Here is a 21,598-nt window from a genome sequence, read left to right as displayed (position 1 = left end):
ATCCTTAATTTAATCACGCCTGCAAAGTCCCTTCAGCAGGTGAGGTCATGCTCGCAGGCCCTGGCTGGTCCCGCTCCAGTCACTCCCCTCACAACTCCCAGGCGTCGTCACAGGTCATAAATCCCCGGATATGTTGCAAGCCCCAGTTTTCCAAGTCCCTCCCCACCTGGCTTTCTCCTCTGTCCCCTTCGCTCCCGTCCCAGGGCTGTTGGGATTAATCTCCTCCCAGAAAAACACCCTTCACCGGCTGCTTCGAGACAGATGTTCCCAGAGTTTGTTTCTCTGCTGTGTCCACTGGACCGTCACCTTCTATTCACTTATTTATTTATTTATTTTGGTAGAGAATTTCTGTGAGTTTATTTGAGCCATGGACCTTCATTTATTTTATTTTTATTTTTTTAAATCCTCACCCCAGAATTTCTTTCCCACTGATTTTCAGAGAGGGTGGGAGGCAGGGAGGGGCGCCTCCCACAAGCGCCCCGACGGCGCGAGCGGCTGGAGGCGGTGCGTCCCGCTGGCGGGCGCGCAGTCGGTGGAAACCGGCACCCGGGACCCCCGCAGCGCGGGCCAGGCCGCCCCGCTGCCCGCTAGAAACGTCACCTGGCTTCTCAGAGGCAGCTTGTCCCGGGCCGTGCCTGTGCCTGTACAGCAGCCCCACTTTCAGAAAATGCGCCCCCAAACTCGGGGGGCGCCTGGGACTCTGCTCTCCTAACGACACGTCCGATCCGTCAGCTGGCCCCAGTGACCCACGCGCGACCGCCTCTCCCCACGTCCCCGCCCGCAAGCAGCCGCCCGAGCCCGCGTTCGGCACCGGCGGGCCCGCGGGGCACCCCCTGCCCAGCCGCGGAGCTGGGCTCCCCCGGCCGCTGGCCAGAGGAGCGGGCGGCCCAGGGTCCCGGAGCGTGGCCGGCGGACTGGGCTCGCCACCCGGGGCGCCGGGAAGGGGGCGCGGGAGGACTTCCCGGGGGAGGCGGCAAACCCCGCGGCCCCGCGGCTGCGAGCGGAGGCCGCCCCGCCCCGCCCCGCCGTCCCCGCCCCCGCCCCCGCCCCCCAGCGCCCTAGGCCCCGCCCCTGCGCCCTGGCCCCGCCCCGCCGTCCCCAGACCCCGCCCCTGCGCCCTGGCTCCGCCCTGCCCCGCCGTCCCCCCCCCCCCCCGACCCCGCCCCCTGCGCCCGAGGCCCCGCCTCGGCCCCGACTGGCCCGGGTTCCGGGGACCCGCCCCCCGATGGCGGTCACGGGGCGCGCGACCCGGAGGCGGAACCGGCGGGCGAGGCGCGGAGCTGGGCGCCGGGAGCGCCGCGGACCCGAGGCCGCAGGGCCCCATGCGCGCCCCCGCCGCGCGCCCCCCGGGGCGCTGGGCCGCGCTGCTCGCGCTCCTGGCCGCGCTGCCGGCCGCGCCCCGCGCCGCCCCCGCCGAGGCCCCGCACCTGGTGCGCGTGGACGCCGCCCGCGCGCCGCGGCCCCTGCGGCCCTTCTGGAGGAGCACCGGCTTCTGGTGAGCGCGAGGCGCGGCGGAGGCTCGCGCGGCCCGTCCGACCCTGTCCCGCCTCGTGCTCCCCAGCCCGGGCCCTGGGACCCCTCGTCGCGCGTGGCGCGCAGGGGGCGCTGCGGAGTGAGCAGCCCGCCCGCCTAGGCCCGCGCCTCCCTCTGAGGCCCACCCTCCACCGGGGCGGGGGCCTCCTCTGTCCCCGGTGGTGTTTGGGGTGCCAAGGGGGTTTTCTAGCTGAGTGGGGACCCCCTGTGGTGAGCTGAGGCCAGGCCCCGAGTTTGCCTGGGAATGGGAGGCAGCCGGGCCCTTGGGGGCTGTGGCTCAGGACGCGGCCCTCTGCAGGCCAGGGCCCTCCCGGGCGGCAGCCCCAGGATGTGGGGCACCCCTGCAGTGGGGCCTGCCCCCATGCCTGCGTGTCCCCAGCCCACTCTGTGTCAGGCTTGCAGCTCAGATCCCCAGCTGGCGGGGCAAGGGGCAGAGTGGCGATGTGACCCTCTCTCCTCTGGGAGCCCCTGACCCCCCAAAGCATGGGACTTGGTAACATGCCCGGCCTTAGGGATCACTGTATTACGTCAAGGATAGTATAATTCACCTCCGACGTTCCCCAGTCCCCTGCCGGAGCCCAGTGTCCCTGGCAGGCCGGGGCCCCGGCTTCGTAGGTGCCCGACGTTTGATGAGGCTGGTCCGTGGGCCCCACTCACGGGGACTAATGCCCCCACACCCTTGTTGTGTCCCCAGCCCTCCACTGCCACACAGCCAGGCTGACCAGTATGACCTCAGCTGGGACCAGCAGCTCAACCTGGCCTACGTGGGCGCCGTCCCTCACGGTGGCATCGAGCAGGTCCGGACCCACTGGCTGCTGGACCTCGTCACTGCCAGGTGAGTGACAGTGGGGCAGGCAGCCGGGAGCGCCTGGGCAGAGCCCGCTTTCCAGAGGTGAAGGCCGAGTCTGTGTTCGCCGTGGACGGTGCGGTGTGGGCTGCAGCCGGGACCCGGGAGGGGAGACCCTGCTGTACACTTCCCAGCAGGGCGGCCCGTGGGAGGGGAGGACGTCCTCCCTGGCTCACGGGGCCCACGGGGGATTGGCACAGCTGGCTTCCCGCTGGAGGTCACCCTGGGGGCCCAGGGAGGGCTGCTGTTCCGCTGCCTTGGCTTTGTAGTGGAACCCGGAGCCAGCGAGTGCACGCACGCGCCCGGAGCTGGGTGTGGAATGCGGGTCGGCTGAGCCGGGATGCGGTGCCCCAGGGCCGAGCCCAGGTCGTGTTGGTCACACTGCCTTTGGCCCTGCGGGGTGTAGCCGGGGCTTAGGCACAAGGTGTAAGGAGCACTTGGGTGTGTGTGTTGGGGGGTCCTCCAGAGACACAGGGACCCTCACACCCCTGGCCACAGCTGGCAGCTCTCCCCCAGTGGGCTGGGGGCTGTGCGGGTCAAGGGACCAGTGTCCTTTTGGCATCTTGCAGGTCACATGATTGTCTTGGGACCCTTGTTCAAGTCAGACAGTAACAGTGTCACACTGGCCCCCAAGGCCAGTGGGACAGCACCAGGGTCCAGCTTGGCACTACAGTGGTGTTTGTTTTAAAGGCTCCCTGTCCCTCCCGGGAGAACGTGGCACGAATGCCCCCAGGAGGAGTCAGTTGGGTGATTGGCGATGGGAGGATGGTGCTGTGAGGGCTCCTGCAGGCGCTGCCTCTACTAGAGCGAGGAGTTGGTGGGCGCTTGCTCCCTGCGGCGGGCTCGGGCCGCCTGCACGGCATTGTGCACACTGTGAAACAGCTGTCCCTCCTCACCTGTGTCCTCCTGGTCATCCCCAAGGAAGCCCCCTCTCCTCAGGGCGTCCCTCACCGAGGGGCTGCAGCAGGCCAGGAGCAGGGTGATGCCCAGGGCCCCGTAGTCTCTCCGCAGATCCTGCAGTGTGGCCAGGCCCGCTGCATCCAGGAACAGCAGTGGGGCACAGTCAATGACCACCGCATGGAAGCCAGCCGTTACGGGCACCAGTGCAGCTGTGCCGCTCGCTGGGCCCCGGTCCTTGTCCTCGGCAGGGTCTCCCTCGCTGACCCCTGCCTCCAGGCCCTGCTTCTTCCTCTTGGCAGCCGCGTGTCCCACGTCCAGCCCTGTGAGGCTGTAGAGGGACCTCAGGAAGAAGTCTGTGTTGGCGTAGTAGAGGGGTCCCGCAAAGCGGAACACTCGCACCCCCGGCTCGGGGACCAGGCCTTCGAACTCCGCGGCATCCTCGTAGAAGCCGGAGCCCCCAATGCGGGCGAGCAGGGCAGCACGTGGGCGCTGTGTGCGGCCGGCCAGGCTGAGCAGCGAGAAGAGCAGGCCTGCCAACAGCCCGGCCTCGGTGCTGACCAGCACGCAGGTGGCCGCTGTGGCCACCCAGACCAGTGCGTCAGCCCGGCTGAGCCGCCACAGCTTTGGGACGTCCCTCACCTTGCGCAGGGCCCCCCGCAGGCTGACCACGATGACACAGGCCAGGACGCTCCGCTGCAGGTCCCGGAACAGTGGGGCCAGCGCCAGCAGCACGAGCAGCACCACAGCGGCACTGACCACGCTGGACAGCTGTGTGCGGCAGCCAGTGGCCACCTTCACGAGGCTCTTGGCCAGGGCAGCACTGGTGGCAAAGCAGTGGAAAAAGGCAGGCAGCACGTTGCAGCAGCCCACGGCCAGCAGCTCCTGGTTGGCACGCACAGGGTAGCCGTGGCTGCGGGCAAACATCTCCGCCAGCGAGATGGAGAAGGCAGAGCCCACGAGGGCCAGGGGCACGGCGTCCAGCGCCACGCGCCACATCAGCCCGGGGTCCGGCACCTGTGGGGCCACGAAGCCAGTGGGGATGTCGCCGGCCACACTGGAGCCGAAGCGTGCGTGGAACTGCCCAAGGTGGGACATGAGTGTGGCCGCCACAATGACCAGCAGCTCTGTGGGCAGTGGCACCTTCAGGCGGTGCCGGTAGCGGTCTGAGAGCTCCTTGGCAGCCAGCAACACGGCCAGGCACACGGCGCTGGTGAGCACATCACACAGGTTGGCCTGCCCGGCGCTGCGCAGCAGGCTCACCCACAGGCGGACCACCATGCCCAGCCCCTGATGCCGCGGGACCTGCACGCCCAGCAGGTGCTTCAGCTGGGATGTCAGGATCGTCACCGAGGCCCCCATAGAGAAGCCGTCCAGCAGTGGCTGCGAGAGGTAGGCGGACACGAAGCCCAGCCGGAGGACGCCCATGAGGACCTGTGGGCAGAGTGTTTGAGGGCAGCGGGCTGTCCGTTGTGGCTGAGGGGGCAGTCACAGCACAGAGCCTGACCAGCTCCTTTTCCTGCCCCATGAGTTGGCACTGCCCCCTCCCAAGAGACCCAGAGCCAATGGGAGGGTGACATGGGGTTGAAGTGGACAGGCCTGGTACAGGAGAGGGCCGGGTATGGGGAGGCCACCGAAAGGCAGGCAGACCCCCAGGGTCCCACCTGGGACAGGAAGCCTGGGGAGGCCATGTGGGCCAGTGGGCATGTCTGAACCTGAGGCTACACTCCAGCCACCTATCCCTACCCAGGCTGCCACTGGCTGGACAGGCTCCTTGGGCCCTGGGCACCCTCAGCCCCTTGGGTGCTCTAGGGCACCATCTTGGGCCTCCCTCTGCCTGTTCCTTGTCCTGTCCTACATCCTTCGAGGCCCCAACCCTGTGCTCCCCCAGGCTTGGCCCTCCTGGGTGGGCACTGAGCACCTGAGGGGGCTGCCCCAGCAGCTCAGCAGGGCCCCCCTGTGGCTGGCTCCTCACCTGGTAACTCCCGGCCATCAGTGTGAGGGCGGTGGCAACGCGGATGGCATAGCAGTCGCGCCCACAGTCCTGCAGCCCAAGCGCCTGCGTGGTGACTGAGGCGTTGAGGGCACTGCTGTTGTCCCTGGGCCCTGGGCCCTCCTGGGTGGTGTCGAAGCCAGCCAGCAGGAGCTCACGGTCTACCACCTGCCCCACCATGAGGCAGAGCAGGCTGAAGATGCCCACGGAGACGTGGCGGGAGGTGCCCATGAGGAAGTAGATGAGGTTCGCAAAGAAGGAGGTATAGAGACTGTAGATGGGCTGCAGCCCAGCCAGCAGCGAGTAGGCGATGGCCTGGGGCACCAGGATGATGCCAATGACCAGCCCGGACATGACGTCGCCCGCCAGGTCCTCCCGTAGGCTGTACCTGCACAGCCAGCGTGTGACAGGGAACAGGTCCTGCACCAGCACCCGGGCCCCCTGCATGCTGCACACACAGTGCTGCTTCAGCCTGGCCTTCAGCGTCTTGCAGACGCCTGGGCGGGCCGGGGGCCGCCGGCGGACCAGCACTGGCCCTCCGCCCTGCTGCTGCTCCGGGGACACTTCCATCTTAGGGTGCCAGGCCCCTCGGGAAGATCTGCCGTGGAGAAGTGGGTGTCAACACTGGGGCAGTGGGATGCTTGTCACAGATACATGTGCGGCCAGACCCAAGCTCCACTGTGCCCCATCCACCTCCCTGTCCAGGCACAGGCCCTGTCCTCACCCCACATCCCCATCCAGAAGACTGAGGTCCCCTCTGCACTGTGGGCCTTGGGGGGGGCAGAGGCCAGAGGGAGACCTTGCACATGCCTGAGAAGGTCCTTTGGCACCTCCCAGGTCCTTGTAGCAGAAATCCTGGCACTAGCTTTGGGAGAGTGACCTCTGTAGGGCCAGCAGTCTGTTCCGACCGTAAGGCACCGTTTCCAAGCATGAGGCAACTTTCCTGAGTTTTGCCTCAAAACACGCAGGCCTTGCCCTGGCCAACATGACTCAATGGTTAGAGCACCGGCCTGCACACCAAAGGGCCCGGGTTCAATTCCCAGTCAAGGGCACGTACCTGGTTATGGGTTTAAATCCTGGCACTGGTCAGGGCACATGAGAGAGGCAACCAGTAGATGTGTGTGTCTCCCTCCTTCCCCTCCCTTCCACTCTCTAAAAACAAAAATCAATGCTCCTGGCTGGGTGTGGCTCAGCAGTTGAGCATCGACCTATGATCCAGGAGATCACAGTTCAGTTCTCAGTCAGGGTACATGCCTGGGTTGTGGGTTTGATCCCCAGTGTGGGGTGTGCAGGAGGCAGCTGATCAATGACCCTCTCACCATGGATTTTTTTTTTTGTTTTTTTTTAAATATATCCTCAGAGACCCGAGAGAGAGGAAGGGAGAGGGAAGGAGAGAGAGAGAAACATCAATGATGAGTCATTGACCACCGCCTCCCGCATGCCATTGATGTTTCTATATCTCTCCCCCTCTTCCTTCCTCTTTCTCTGAAATCAATAAAGATATATTTAAAAAAAAAAAAAAATCAATGGAAAAAATATCCTCAGGTGAGGGTTGACAAAACACACACTCAGGTGCACCGTGCAACAAGGGAGCTGGACTGTGCCTGCCACCCAGCCTGATCGGGCCTCTACCTCAGTGCACAGCGTCCCACAGCCTGACCTGCTCAGCTGTGCAGAGCTCAGCTCAGACTTGGGCTCTTGAAAGTCCCCTCATGGTGACGTCAAGCCTGGTCACTCTGCTCCCCGTGTTGAGAGCACTGCGGGCTAGTCCAGGGCATGGGGCCTAGATGCCTGGGGCGTGGAGGGCGGGTGGTGGTGCCTGCCTGGCGGGAGGCGTGGACAGGTGGGCATGGCCCCTGTGGACTCTGGCTGTGGCTCTTCCCTTTAGGGGACCAATGAAAGCTATGTTTCAAAGACCTCACCACACAGGGGTCCCCGGGGTCCAGGACTGTTTAAATGCCACCCGCCTAGGGACTGAGGGTTCCTGAAAGAACGGGCCTGTTCGTCTCCCCAAGGAGCCGTCCTCGGCTGTGCGGAATCCTCAGAGCCTTTACTGTCCCGCACAGGCCCCAGCGTGATTCCCACCTGAGGGAAACCCTCAGGGCTCCGTGGGTAGCGTGGTAGCCAGTGAGGGGCCGGCTGGCTGTCCTCCCAGGCCAGGGTCTGCTGGCTGGACCCCCCCCCCCAGCCTGACCTGCAGGCAGTGCAGCTGGCCTGGCAGTTAAATTATTTACCCCAAAGACTGCTGAGTCAGGTGTTCCCCCAGATGAGTGTTCCCTGAGCGGCCAATCTGGGGAGTTGTGCTGTAATTAGAGGTTCACAAGTGATTATATTGTATGGCCTCCGATAAGCACCCAGCCTCCCAGGACAGGGCTGCCAGCGAGGGACAGGGTGGCCTGGGGCAGCAGGTGGCTGGGGCAGGATGCTTGGGTTCTAGGGCCCTTGGGGGAGGCCAAGGGTCAGGAGCACTAACTATCCCTGGATGGACACAGGCAGCATGTAGCCCTTCAGCCCTGGCACCCAGGACCCTGAAGGATGGGCATGGACCGCAGGGGACCAAGGAAGGGCTGGTCTTCTTGTCCCATCCCTGGACATCCTCCCTGTCCTGACAGGAGACAGGTTTGGTTCATGCTGGGGCACAGGCAGGGGTGCCCCTGGCCTCATTTGTGCATGCACGCGCGCACCAAGGGCAAGAGGGTTGCCAGGCGTCGAGATTCGGTTACTAGGCAGGTGTGCCCTTCTTGCTGTGGGACACGGGTCCTGGGTCTGTCCCCTGGGGCCCGACCACCTGGGCTCCAGCCCGGCGCTGACCCTCTGTGAGTGGCAGGCACCTGGCTTCCCACACTCCCATTCTCTCCTCTGGAGGAAGGACCTGCCTCTCAGGGCTGGTGGGAGGCCAACAGGCGCTTTACATGGTTCCGCTTGTGCCCTGTGCATGGTAAACTAAGGGCAGCTGCTATTTTTACAGTGATTTTTCAGAACCTCAGCCCCCCATTTTAAAAATAAAGGATTGGGTGAGAAGGGGTCCATCCCGCAGGGTGCTGAAGCCCCAAGTGCTCCCCCAACCTGAGGGTGGTGGTCCCTTTGGTGGCTGGAAGGCTGAGCGGGCCTGGGCTACTGTCCTGGAGGCCCTGGCCCTGGCTCAGCCCTGCTTCTCCCATCCCCACGGGAGCTGCCAGGCTCTGAGGAGGAATTAAGATTAACAGCCAACTATCCTGCAGAGCTCCATTCCCGCGGAACAGGGGACAGGGAGAGGCTGAGGGGCTCCCTCCAGGCCCCTCCACACTCAGCCCCATTTGGGGACCTCGGGAAGTCTGCCTACAAGCCCTGCCCTGGCCCCAAACCCCTGGGCCTGGCAGGGGAGACCAGGAGCCCCATTTGGGGGCACAGATGGGAGTGGTGCTCGGGGTGGGGGATGGCCAGAGACTGGGGGGTGCCCCCACCTCAGTGAGGGTGAGGTCTCCCACCTGCAATGGAGGCTCTGTCTCCAGATCTGATTCCTTGACCTTGAAGAGTCCGTGTTGGGCCCCCGCAGGGGAGAACCAGGGCCTCCCTACCCACACAAGTCCTGCCTGGGACCCACTCAGCCCTGGGAGGGAGCTGTTTGCCAAGACCAGGAGCTGCAGTTTACTGGTCCAAGGTCCTGGCCAATGAGTCACAGAAGTTCAGGGCCTCAGGCCCCAACTTGGGGCAGATGAGTTGCACTTCTGAGGGTGGGGAAGGGAGGGCAGCTACTGAGGGGTCATAAAACAATTATCTCCTGGCCCAGCTTCCGAAAAGGGCGGTGAGGGAACTCCCCAGGTGGCCCCTGTGGGTACAGGTGTGGGCTTGCACGTGGAGCTGGGCCACGTGGAGGGCTCCCAGGGTGCAGACACCTGCCTGGGGGCTTGGAGGGGAATAGGGGATGTTTGGGGAGAAACCTAATGTAGGAGGTGGCCCCTCCTCCCTCTCAGGAAGGGGACAGGACTTCCAGAGGCCGGCTGAGTTTGTAGCACCGGTGGTGGGATCCTTGGCAGGTGGAGATATTCCAGGGAGGGCTGTTTTCTGTACACACAGCACCCAGCGCCCCCACCCTGTCAGGAGCCTGGGGGCCTGGCTGGGCTGTCCTTGGAGGCATGGACTGGGCCTGACACTTGCCCCAGCTCCTACCCAGACTGGGTGTCTGAGCAGGTGAAGAAATACAACTGAGGTCATATATGCCCTTTGAGAGAATCGCAGGACCCCTGGGGCCTAAGGCTACCACAGACGCCTGCCCTCTGCCCTGCTGTGACCGTCCTGTGGTCTGGCCAGGCACGTGCACAAGCGTCTGGGTTCCTGGGGAAGGACGCTGAGGCCACTCCGCCCCCACCCTGGGGCCCGCTGCGCTGCGGGCTTCTGGGATCCGGGCCGGGGCTGGGATCTGGAGCCTCCGTCCACCCGCAGTAGCCTGCCCGTCGCCTGCCACACCCATGCGGCTGTTTCCTTAATACCTGCCTTTAAGTCGTGGTTTTAAATTAAGTACGCCTGTTTAGAAAGGAAATACTGTATCTCTCCGAGTGACAAGCAGCCCCCGTTTCTCCGGGAAGCCCCGCCACCGCGCGTGTGCGCTCCCGGGCCCCAGAGGCGAAGCCCAGCCGGGCGCGCTCGCCCCCCCGCCCCCTCCCCGGCTCCGGCCCGACCCCACCCGCCAGCACCGGCGGCCTGGGTGCGCCCCCCTCCGCCGTGCCCCGCACCCGGAGCCCGGCCGGGTCTCCACCCCGCCCCCCGCGCGACACCGCCCGCCCTGCGCCCCCTCCCGGCGCCGACCCACGCCGCGCCCTGGCCGCCGAGCGCGCGCGCTTGGTCCCCGCACCCCGCCCTCGAGCCCCGGGCCCCTGCTCCGCGCACCCCAGCACTCACCAGGCCGGGGGCCGCTCTGTCCTCGGGCGCACGCGCTCGGGCCCGCGGGTGGGGCTCGGGTGCCGCCGGCCGGCCGCGGGCGCGGTGAACGAGGGTCGCTGTGCAGCAGCCGCCGCGCAGGCCCACGCGCGGGAGGCGACTCCGCTGGTCCCTCGCGCCCAGGTTGTGCCCCTGCTGGGCGGCCGGGTGGAGGGGTCTGGGGACCGATGGGCGGCCAGGTCTGCACCTGCGACCCAGGCCTCTCTGCAGGGGGAGTGCTGGGAGGGGCCGCGCACACCACCCAAGGGCTCGCCCCTGCTGAGAATATCCTACACCGGTTCCCCTCCCAACGGGGCGGAGGCAGGACAGTGGGGTGCAAGGACTGCCCCAGGGTTCCTAGCCCCCACCTTCAGGCTTCCTGGCCGCTGGGGACAGGCCTGCTCGCTCCCAGGGCACCCCTGGCTGCCTAGGTTGGCTGGGCCAGCGGACATTCACGTTCACCCAGGGTGACAGGCTGGGGACACCTCTGCTGCTGGGGCTCCCCTGGAGATACCCTGCTGGCCCAGGACAGAGCAGGGCCCAGCATGGGCCCAGTGCCCAAGGATCTGGAGAACTCTATGCCTTCACTTTGCACTTGGTCACCATTGCTCGCACCTGTCCTCCCCCCAACGTGCACCCGTGGGACTTTGGAACCCATCTGCTGCACGTATTTAATTTTTACCCAAGTGCTTGTTAAGTTTATTTTTTTGCTACCAGTTGTGACCTTTGGATGGGAGGGAAGGTGGGGGTGGAGGTGGATCCTTGCTGTGCACTTGCCTGTCCTGCTGGGCCCCAGAGCAGGAAGACCACCCCTGCACAGCGGGGCCAGGGAGGGCGAACAATCGCGAGGCGCAGGAGGCTGCTGCGCTTGGTGGGTGGACTTTGAAGGCCAGGCCCAGGTTCTGCCTTGCTGGGGAACAGCGAGGGGTAGGGGAGGGAAGGACCTGGAAGAGAGGTGTTGACCTGTCCAGATCCTCGCTGGCCAGGCTGTGGTGAGGGGTGGAGAGAGACAAGGGCTGTTCAGGGCCTGGTGCATGGTCCATGGTGACTCCTCAGCCCCTCCTCCACTGTCACACGACAGACCTGGCTGCCACACTGCAGGCCCTCTAGCTTTTTCCCACCTTCACCTCTCAGAGCTGTGGGTAGACTGGGCATGTCCTCAAAGGAAGCCCCCAGACCCCCTGCCAACCCACCTGCCTGTGCTCTTCTCAAGGCAAAGCCCTGACCTGGGCCACCTCCTGCTTACCTGCCCCACTGCCTTTGCCGGGGCCTAACTGGGGACCACCAGCTTCCTCCCAGCCCCAAAACCAGGTCCACCCTCGGATGTCCCCCTTGCACGGGCAAGTCTGAGACTCACCTTAGTGCCGGCGTATCCCTGCAGCTCTGCTGCCACGATGCTCAAGCTGAAATCTGAGGCTGTGCTGGACCCCGCCCCCCTAGCTCACCTGAGTCCATCAGCAGATCCCTCTGCCTCCTCAACCCATCCTCTCAGCCCCTCCCTGTCTGGACACCACACCTCCCCCTGGGGGACCATCTTCTGGCTCCAGTTGGCCACCAGAAGGACCCTTTCAAAACATCACCGCAAAGGCAAGGCTGAGAGGACAGTCCAAATGTGTGCTTGTCAGGGGCTCGGGGTGGAGGGAGGGGCGAGCAGGGGAGGATTTTAGGGCAGTGAAACTACTCCGTATGACGCCCTAAGATGTCATTAGACATCTTTCCAAACCTACAGAACGCAGACTGACCCTAATGTACGCTACGCACTCTGGGTGACAATGACATGTCACTGTAGTTTCATCAGTCATCACAAATGTCCCACTCTGGTGGGGATGTTGGTAATGGGGAGGCTGTGCAGGGGGCAGGGATGGGAGACTTCTGTACCTCCCTCTCAATTTTGAGGTAAACCTAAAACTGCCGTTAAAATTGGTCTTAGGGCCCTGGCTGATGTGGTTTGGTGGTTAGAGCATCGGCCCACGCACCAAAGGGTTGAGGGTTTCGATTCCCAGTCAAGGGCACCTACCTGGGTTGCAGGCCTGCGCCCCGCCCCCAGTAGGGGTGCATGCAGGAGGCAACCAGCCCGTGTGTCTCTCACATTGATGTCTGCCTCTCTCTCCCTCCCTCACTGCCTTCCACTCTCTCTGAAAAGCAATGGAAAAAAGAAATTTGTCTTAAAAACAAGCAAACGCAAAAAGTCATGGCACTGCTCTGCTTGGATCTCTGATAGGGCTCCCCATTTCACCCTGAGTCAGGTCCCTCCTCACTGTGGTCACAAGACCCCATGTGACCTCATCTCTCACACTCACACCCTTGTTCTGCCCCCGGTCCGCTCGTTACCTCTCTGCCACTCAGTTACCACACGCTCATGCCTGCCGCAGGACCTCTGCACGTGTTGTCCCATCTGTTCCCCAGGGACTCTTATTGCTGGCTTGTCCCATCACTTGGGAGGTCCTGGATATTACCTTGGAGAGGCCTCCCCCGCCTGACCCTTTGCTCTGTATCACATCCCCTTCCCAGCACCTTTGAGTTGAGTAATTGCCTGACGATGCCCCTTCCCTCTCAGAGCACGAGCCCGGAGGGAAGTAGGCCCGTCTGGGACGAGTGCAGGGAGGGCAGGCTGCCTTCCTCTGTCCTGTCTGCCCATGTTGCCTCTTGGACTGTGGGAGGAGGGATAGGGCCCTGGCCTCCACTGAGCACAGAGAAGCAGAGCCTGCCAGGCTCTTGTCCCACAGCCCCTGCTCTAGGTCAGCTGTCTGCAGGACGCCTGTTCTCCCTGCCGCCATCCTGTTGCTCGCCCCACCCCTGAGCCCCTAGCTGTTCAGAGCCTCTGACAGCTTTGGGGTGGGGGTTCCAGGACAGGCACTAGTCTAGTTCATACCAGGCTGTGAGTGATAGGCTTCCGTGGTTGGTCTTTCCCAAGGGGAAGGGCCCATGAGTCTGGAGCTGAATCCTGGGCGGCACCTTGTGGATTCTCTACCTGCATGAACGTGGCCTCAGTTCCAGCCCAGGGCCGCCTCTTCCTGCCTGACATTTCATGTCCTTCTACAGAAATTCGGCTGAGCAGGGCCTCAGCTACAACTTCACTCACCTGGATGGGTACCTGGACCTTCTCAGGGAGAACCAGCTCCTCCCGGGTAAGTGGATGGCCCGGCCTCTGCCTAGAAGGTGCCCTCTCCCCATGACTGGGCCCCCTGGGTCCTCAATGGTTGCTCACCCAGGATTGGCCTTGGTGCCGGCCTGGTGGGGCCCCGGCCTTGGGGAAGCATGGGGATTGAGTGAGTGGGTGGGCAGCGGGACAGCCAGCCTCCTCTGCTGCAGGCTTTGAGCTGATGGGCAGCCCCTCTGGACACTTCACCGACTTTGATGACAAACGACAGGTGTTTGAGTGGAAGGAACTGGTCTCCCTCCTGGCCAGGAGATACATTGGTGGGTGAGGAAGGGGGGACCTGAGGGGATGGGGGTGGGTGCCCCTGGGCTGGCTGCCCTCCCGCACTACCTCCTAACATACATTTGTCATGAACTTGATGGGGGAGGGAGGCCAGGTGGAGGGGCCAGGGCAGACTCACATGAATCAAACAGCCCAGACATCCAAACCCCTAACCGTGGGTGCCCCTGCCTGGGGGTGGGGATGGGCATCCTCCTGCCCCAGGGGAGGGACCCACCTGCAACAGCAGGGACACTCTGCAGGTAGGTACGGACTGGCTCAGGTTTCCAAGTGGAACTTCGAGACGTGGAACGAGCCCGACCACCACGACTTTGACAACGTGTCCATGACTATGCAAGGTGGGCGAGGCCTCCTGGGTCCTCTGAGCTGGGGGCAGGGCCTCCCTGGTCCTGGGTGCTGAGGGGGCGGGGCCTCCCTGGTCTGGGTGCTGAGGGGGCGGGGCCTCCCTGGTCCTGGGTGCTGAGGGGATGGGGCCTCCCTGGTCTGGGTGCTGAGGGGGCGGGGCCTCCCTGGTCTGGGTGCTGAGGGGGCGGGGCCTCCCTGGTCCTGGGTGCTGAGGGGATGGGGCCTCCCTGGTCTGGGTGCTGAGGGGATGGGGCCTCCCTGGTCTGGGTGCTGAGGGGGGCGGGGCCTCCCTGGTCCTGGGTGCTGAGGGGATGGGGCCTCCCTGGTCTGGGTGCTGAGGGGATGGGGCCTCCCTGGTCTGGGTGCTGAGGGGATGGGGCCTCCCTGGTCCTGGGTGCTGAGGGGGCGGGGCCTCCCTGGTCTGGGTGCTGAGGGGATGGGGCCTCCCTGGTCTGGGTGCTGAGGGGGCGGGGCCTCCCTGGTCCTGGGTGCTGAGGGGGCGGGGCCCCCCTGGTCCTGGGTGCTGAGGGGGCGGGGCCTCCCTGGTCCTGGGTGCTGAGGGGATGGGGCCTCCCTGGTCCTGGGTGCTGAGGGGGCGGGGCCTCCCTGGTCCTGGGTGCTGAGGGGGCGGGGCCTCCCTGGTCTGGGTGCTGAGGGGATGGGGCCTCCCGGGTCCTGCAGCTGAGGGCCCTGGCTCCTCAGGTGCAAGGACGTGGACTCCCTGACCCCTTCTCCAGGCTTCTTCAACTACTATGACGCCTGCTCCGAGGGGCTGCGCGAGGCCAGCCCCGCCTTGCGCCTGGGCGGCCCTGGGGACGCCTTCCACGCGCCGCCGCGCTCCCCGCTGAGCTGGGGCCTCCTGGAGCACTGTCACCACGGCACCAACTTCTTCACGGGGGAGGTGGGCGTGCGGCTGGACTACATCGCCCTCCACAGGAAGGTAGGGCCCAGGACCCCGCGGGCCCTCGGGGCGGCCTCGGTGGACACTGTTCGCGCTGAGGCCGCGCTGCCGACCGCAGGGCGCGGGCAGCTCCGTCTACATCCTGGAGCAGGAGCAGGAGGTGCTGCGGCAGATACAGCAGCGCTTCCCCAAGTTCGCCGACACCCCCGTTTACAACGACGAGGCGGACCCGCTGGTGGGCTGGTCGCTGCCGCAGGCGTGGAGGGCCGACGTGACCTACGCGGCCATGGTGGTGAAGGTGGGGCTCCCCCCAGGGGCGCCTCCCGCCGCGGGGGGGGGGGGCGGGCGGCTGGAGGCCAAGGTCGCGGCTGCCCGCACCCACAGGTCATCGCCCAGCACCAGGACCGGCTGGTGGCCAACAGCAGCTTCCCCGTGCGCTACGCGCTCCTGAGCAACGACAACGCCTTCCTGAGTTACCACCCGCACCCCTTCGCCCAGCGCACGCTCACCGCCCGCTTCCAGGTCAACGACACGCGCCCGCCGCACGTGCAGCTGCTGCGCAAGCCGGTGCTCAGCGCCATGGGGCTGCTGGCGCTGCTGGGTGAGCCGCGCAGGGGGGGCGCGGGGGCGCGGGGGCGCAGCCCGCTCTGGCCTCCGTGCGCCCGACTGTCGTCCAGGCCCCGAGCGGGCAGGGGAGCCCGATGGACGTGCCCTGCTGAGGGCGCAGCAGGGGTGGTGGGGGGACCCGGGGACCCCCGTGGAGGGGACCAAATGATGGGAAGCCAGGCCCTGGGCGGGAGAGGGTGCCACCACCCCGCGGTGACCGCTGCCCCATGCCCAGCAGACGGTGAGCAGCTCTGGGCCGAGGTGTCGCGGGCCGGGGTGGTGCTGGACACCAACCACACTGTGGGCGTCCTGGCCAGCGCCCACCGCCCCACTGGCCCCGCAGACGCCTGGCGCGCCACGGTGCTGGTCTACGCGAGCGACGACACCCGCGCCCACGCCAACCGCAGCGTCCCCTTGACCCTGCGCCTGCACGGGGTGCCCCCGGGCCCGGGTGAGCGAGGGGGCGGGGCGGGGCGTGCGCCCCAGCAGGAGGCGGGGCGGGGCCTGGAGGCGCGGGCCCGGGCGCGTGGCCCATTGTCCGGCTCCGCAGGGCTCGTGTATGTCACGCTCTACCTGGACAACCGGCTCTGCAGCCCCCACGGCGAGTGGCAGCGCCTCGGCCGGCCGGTCTTCCCCTCGCCAGAGCAGTTCCGGCGCATGCGCGAGGCGGAGGTCCGCAGGCGGGGCGGGGGGGGGGGGGGGGGATGGGAGGATGGGGGTGGGGGGATGGGAGGATGGGGGTGGGGGGATGGGGAAGGGGTAGGGGTGGGGGATGGGAGGGTGGGGGTGGGGGTCGGGGGGCGGCGCTGCTCTGAGGTCCGCGGGTGCTGAGTACCTGCCCCTGTCCCAGGACCCCGTGGCCAGCGCGCCGCGCCCCTTCCCCGCCCAGGGCCCCTTGACGCTGCGCGCGGAGCTCCCGGTGCCCTCGCTGCTGCTGGTGCACGTGTGCGCGCGCCCGGATGAGCCGCCGGGCCAGGCAAGTGACCGGCCCCCCTCCCCCGCCCCGGGCCCGGCCTCGCCCACCGCGCGCCCCCCTCATCGCCTCCCTCCTCCCAGGTGACCCGGCTCCGCGCCCTGCCCCTGACCCGTGGGCAGCTGCTGTTGGTCTGGTCGGACGAGCGCGTGAGCTCCAAGTACGCGAGCGTGGTGGCCTCGGTACCCCGCCCCGTTCCTCACGCGCCTTCCCCCACCCGTGTGCTCGCCCCCAGCCCCTGCCGGCACAGCGCCCAGTGGTCACTCCACTGTGGCCCTCAGCCCCTCACCCTCACCACCCTGCGAAGGTCATGCCCTCCTCCCCTCGCACACCTGACCCCACTGCAGCACAGATGGCCCATGACTACCCCCTGTCTGATGTGGGGTGGGAGCACCTACAGGGGACACTGCAGGTGGCCGTTGGGATCCGGCCCCCTCCCCTCGGCCCACGTGGCCTGTCATGAGTGCCCAGGGCCCCGGGAGGAGCCAGGAAGGAGGCTGGAGGGACCAGGCTCTGGGAGGGCCCTGCCCTGCCTAACCACCTGGACCCCAGCCCTGGCCCTGATTGACTCTCCCCAGGTGCCTGTGGACGTATGAGATCCAGTTCTCCCCCGGTGGTCAGGGGTATGCCCTCATCAGCAGGAAGCCGTCAACTTTTAACCTCTTTGTGTTCAGCCCAGGTGCGTCTGCCACCAATTCCTGGGCCTCAGCACCGTTCCTGTGGGGTGGGGTCCAGGGCCTTGCGAAGCCTGCCATCGGGGGGCTTGAGGAATTTGGGGTGGGTTCAGGGGTCACACCCTCAAGAACACACATGTTCCTTTGTGTCCCCAGACACAGCTGTCGTCTCTGGATCCTACCAGGTCCGAGCTGTGGACTACTGGGCCCGGCCAGGCCCTTTCTCGGACCCTGTGCAGTACCTGGAGGTCTCTGCTCCATGAGGGCCACTACTGTCCAGTGACTTTGAGCCTGTGCAGACCAATGGGCTAGACCAGCACCAGCTGTCAGTTGGCCGTCAGCTCTGTCCATCCCCTCCTGCCCTGTCACTTGCCCCCTTAAAGTGCCTTTCCACACCATGGTCCTGGAATTGACCTTTGTGGACAGACAGTCAGACTATTCTCCCCACCCATGGGTGCCAGGATGGGAAGCAGGCTGAGCTGCTGGGGGAGGCCAAGGTACAGCTGCCATTAGGAAGACTGGCCCTCCCAGCTGGGGTTTCTGGTAGCACCAAGGGAACAGCAGCCCCATTCCCACCCTGCCTTCTGCCCAAAGGGGGATCCACTTCCTGGGCCCAGAAGGAAACTGATGGCATGATCCGATGAAGACAATCTGAGGACATCTATAGCACTGTGGGCAGAGGGCAGGGAAGCCTAAGTGCTGGTACAGAACCCCAGCCCCCCAGCCCCACTGCTCCTGGGCAGACTGAGCAGGTGAGGGAGCACTTACCAGTGCAGACACAGAAAGATATGGAGAGCTCACCCGGGCAGGAACAGAGACCTTGGGCCCTGGGCCTGGAGTCCCTGTGAGTGGAGTGGAGGGTGTGGAGGCCCGATCCCGCTCCTCCCTCTCTGTACCGCCCTCTGGGTTGCCCTGAGCTTGGATGAGGGGGATGGGTCTGGAAGGGCAGATGGAAGACAGGGCCCAGTCCACCTCCAGAGTGCCCACCAAGTGTCTAAATGAAAAGCTCAGGGGCCACCAACTCCTGGTCACAGGTAGGAGATGCCAATTTGGTCTTATGTCCGTATGAACCCCAAAGCCAGCACCTATTATTCGTGTCCCTTTCCCCAGGTAGATGTCTGAGGGCTCAGGACTTGGGGGCCTTGTGTCTTTGTATCCCACAAACCATTGCCCACTGACCATTGTGACTGCAGAAGGGTTCCTGCCCCATCATGAAGCCCTGTCTCAGTCAGCTCAGGTGGCTGTAACCAAATACCACAGTCTGGGTGGCTCAAACAACCAAAATTTATCTTCTCACAGTGGAGGCGGGAAGTCTGAGATCGAGGTGTGGGCAGACAGTTCCTTCTGAGGCTTGCAGACTGTGCCATCTCCCGGTGTGTGTCTGTGCTAACCTCTGCTTATAAGGACACCAGTCACATGGAGTAGGGCCTGCTCATGACCTCACTGTGATCACCTCTTCAAAGGCCCCATCTCCAAAATAGGATCACTTCTGAGGTGCTGGAGGTTAGAACTTTAACACACCAACTCTGGGGAACACATTTCAGCTCACAGGCCCTGATGTGTGTCCCCATGGTGTCAGAATCCATCACCCCAGCAGTAGGGCAGAAGAGTCTCTCCTGCTGGTTCAGTGGTCTGAGGACCCTCAGTGGTGAGGGACCATCTCAGCTTCCAGCTCACTGGGAGGGGACTGGGTTCCCTGATGGATCAGGTCCTTCCTTGGACACCAGGACCTGCCAACGTGCTGAGTGGAGGTCCCATGGGGCAGTGGGGTGTGGTGGGTGGCCACTCCCCATCCCTTCCTTCCTAGCCCTGTGTGCTGCGGCTTTCAGCAAAACACATTCAAGTCTGTCCCTCAGCTGTGGGGTCCTGGCCCCAGCCGCTGCCACCTGTCCTGGCAAGGTGGACCCCTCCTTTGGAGGTGACTGTGGCTGGAGGGCAGTCACCTGTGCTCCATCCCTCTGTCCCCAGGGGGTAAGTCACCATCTCCACTGTACTCAGGTAGCCACCGGGTTGCTGATATGTCCCCACCCCCTGACCACAATGACAGGTTAGCTTTGGCCTTTGCTGGTTTGGGGTTGGGCTTGGAGCTGTGTGGAGACCTGGGAAAGCCACATGATTGGCTCCTGGACAACCCCTGACTCTGCTGCCACAGCCACTTTGCACCTGGGCCCTGTTTGAGAGTGTCCCTTATAGGGGGATGCTCCTCAGATCAGTGGAGGCATTTCTGTGGGACACAGCACCCTCACTCTGTGCCTCTCCCCAGACTTCCTTACCCCAAAACATCCTATCTTGGGCTTTCTGAATCTGGCCAACTGGTCAACCTCCTGGATGCTGCCCATGGTAGAGCCATACACTTGGGCCAGCTGTTACCTTGGTTCTACCCACTGAGACGTGGGTGTGTGTACACATTGCCCATAAGCCCCCTCTGCACTATTCCCTGCTCTCCCCACAGCCGGCAGGGACCTCCTCAGCAGCCCAGGCTCGGGTGAAGGAGGGGGCACTTCAGCCGAGCCGGAGGCTCCTGTCCAATACATGAGTCACTTCTGGACAGAATGCTGTGTGCATGCAGCTCTCGCTGGGTGCTGGGGTCACAAGCCGGGTCAGACGGTTCCCAGAGCTTAGCTGCAAGCCTGAGACTTTTTCCATCGGAGGAGAGTTGATGAAGAGGACAGAGTGGGCCTGCCCGGGGTGCCTGGGGTCTGCACCAGAGGCCTTGCTCTTGGTGCTGCCACAGCTGCTTCAGGCCTCATGGGCTCCGATGGGCCAACTGCCCAAGCAGCAGGTGGCCACGTCACACCTGTACCTGCTCCAGAGGCTTTCTTGCCAACACGACCTGTTGCCCAGAGTGGGTCAGAACAGCAAGTGTGATATCTGTGGTCCCCCAAATGCACATCCCACCGAGCACTGTGTCAGTTAGAAGTGGGTGGAGTAGGTAGAGCAACTTATCTCACTTTATTTTATTTTACTTTTCGAGACATCTCACTTTAAATAGGATATTCCAACACTTCTGACACTGCGGGATCCCCAAAACTTCCCGAGCCTCATGACCTCAGGGTGTGTCCCTCGCCCCCCCGTAAGCACTCAAGTTATTTCTCGATGCCCAGCCCAGTTAGCAGGTTGGTGTCAAGGAAACCAAGCCCTCTGGGTCAGATTAAGACAGCGGGAGAGTTGGTGCTACCCAGGCCAACCCCGGAAATGCGTGGACGTCCCTCTCACGCGGTCGGTCTCAGTGTGCTTCTGATTCCCTCCTGACCGGACAGGAAAGAAAGCATTTACAGGTCGGCTGCATGTCAAGCACCATGACTGCAGTTTCCTACAGTAAAGATGTTATACCCGGGCCTGGCCAATGTGGCTCAGTTGGTTGAGCATCGCCCTGCCCTGCGAAAGGCCCAGGGTTCGATTCCATGCCTGGGTTGCAGGCTCCTCGATGCCCAGCAGGGGGCGTGCAGGAGGCAGCCGGTCAATGACTGTCTTGTGGTTGATGTTTCTCTCCCTCTCCCTTCCTCTGTTTCTAAAATCAATAATAAAAACACATGTGTATATATATATATATATAAAAAGATGCCACACCCAGGCCTCAGCCGTGCGTGAGTGGTGTCACCATGGGCCGCGTCAGGGTCATCTGTCATTCAGCAGCAGCCTGTCGGGTTAAGCAGCATGGGGGGACACCCCCCCACTCCTCCCATGCGTCGGCTGTGGGAACTAACGATGTGAGGCTTCCCCACAGAGGGGCTGGCGGGGGCTTCCCAGGCAGCCCCCCTCTCCAGGTGAGGGCCTTGCAGGGATGCAGCCTCCGGTTAGGTGTGATGTTGCCCCATGGACAGCAGTGACGATTGTCAGGTTCAGAGCCAGTACACAGTGACCCACGAAGTCGGTCTTTCCCTCACCATGGTCAGTCGCCTGAAGATGGCCACAGGTGCCCCTTCCACATCTGGGGACATGCCAGTGACTACAGTGTGGGCTCCACTTAGGGACCCGCCCCCCATCACGGGCTCTGGGTCCATGAACCGGCTTAGGTGGGGACCAGACCCAGGCCCTGTGAGGAGTGTGGGAGCTGCCCAGCAGCCTCGCGGCCTGTACCCGCTTCCTGCAGCTCTCGGGAGCTGCCACGTGCTTCGTTTCCCCGGACCCTGCGTGCCGTCGGCGGTCATCTCACATTCGACAAGGACCCCTGAGGGCCCATTGCCTCAGAAACGCCATGTGTGGGGGTCGCCTGGGTCGTGTTAAGACGTGTGTCTGATTGGGCCAGGTGCCACTGGCCCCAGGAGCATTTGGGGGGCGTAGCTACAGGCCAGGGTGAGGCCAGTGCCCAGTCTGCTGACCTTGTGCTTTGTGCCCGGGGCTCCAGCTGGCACAGCAGACCCAGTGTGGGTGGCTGCAGCCCACACCTGCATGTTGGGTGGTGGCTGAGTCCCTGGGGTGCCGCCCAGGCCCCTGCCAGCACCACCAGCAGGGTGGGGCCCCATCAAGGCCGCACGGGGGTCCCATCTCCTT

At 64.4% G+C, this 21,598-nt stretch overlaps 2 protein-coding genes across 2 annotated transcripts; one reads left to right on the top strand and one right to left on the bottom strand.

Moving 5' to 3' along the window:
* The first annotated feature begins 1,322 nt into the window (after nucleotides 1-1,322).
* Nucleotides 1,323-18,701, top strand: IDUA (alpha-L-iduronidase). Its single transcript, XM_087828702.1, has 14 exons — nucleotides 1,323-1,495; nucleotides 2,228-2,368; nucleotides 13,209-13,294; nucleotides 13,479-13,586; nucleotides 13,848-13,943; nucleotides 14,688-14,890; nucleotides 14,970-15,149; nucleotides 15,236-15,452; nucleotides 15,696-15,908; nucleotides 16,008-16,129; nucleotides 16,308-16,433; nucleotides 16,514-16,590; nucleotides 17,009-17,109; nucleotides 17,261-18,701. The coding sequence occupies exons 1-14, from the start codon at nucleotides 1,323-1,325 to the stop codon at nucleotides 17,365-17,367; spliced, it is 1,950 nt and encodes a 649-aa protein (XP_087684828.1). The 3' UTR covers nucleotides 17,368-18,701.
* On the bottom strand, nucleotides 3,182-5,849 carry SLC26A1 (solute carrier family 26 member 1). The gene is made up of 2 exons (XM_016195842.2): nucleotides 5,253-5,849; nucleotides 3,182-4,711 (listed from the first exon to the last, which is right to left on the bottom strand). The coding sequence occupies exons 1-2, from the start codon at nucleotides 5,838-5,840 to the stop codon at nucleotides 3,182-3,184; spliced, it is 2,118 nt and encodes a 705-aa protein (XP_016051328.2). The 5' UTR covers nucleotides 5,841-5,849.
* Nucleotides 18,702-21,598: the final 2,897 nt, after the last annotated feature.

This window comes from Miniopterus natalensis, chromosome 1, assembly GCF_054644295.1.
Source record: "Miniopterus natalensis isolate mMinNat1 chromosome 1, mMinNat1.hap1, whole genome shotgun sequence".
In the NCBI taxonomy this organism is placed as follows: domain Eukaryota; kingdom Metazoa; phylum Chordata; class Mammalia; order Chiroptera; family Miniopteridae; genus Miniopterus; species Miniopterus natalensis.
This window is presented reverse-complemented; position numbering and strand designations above follow the sequence as displayed.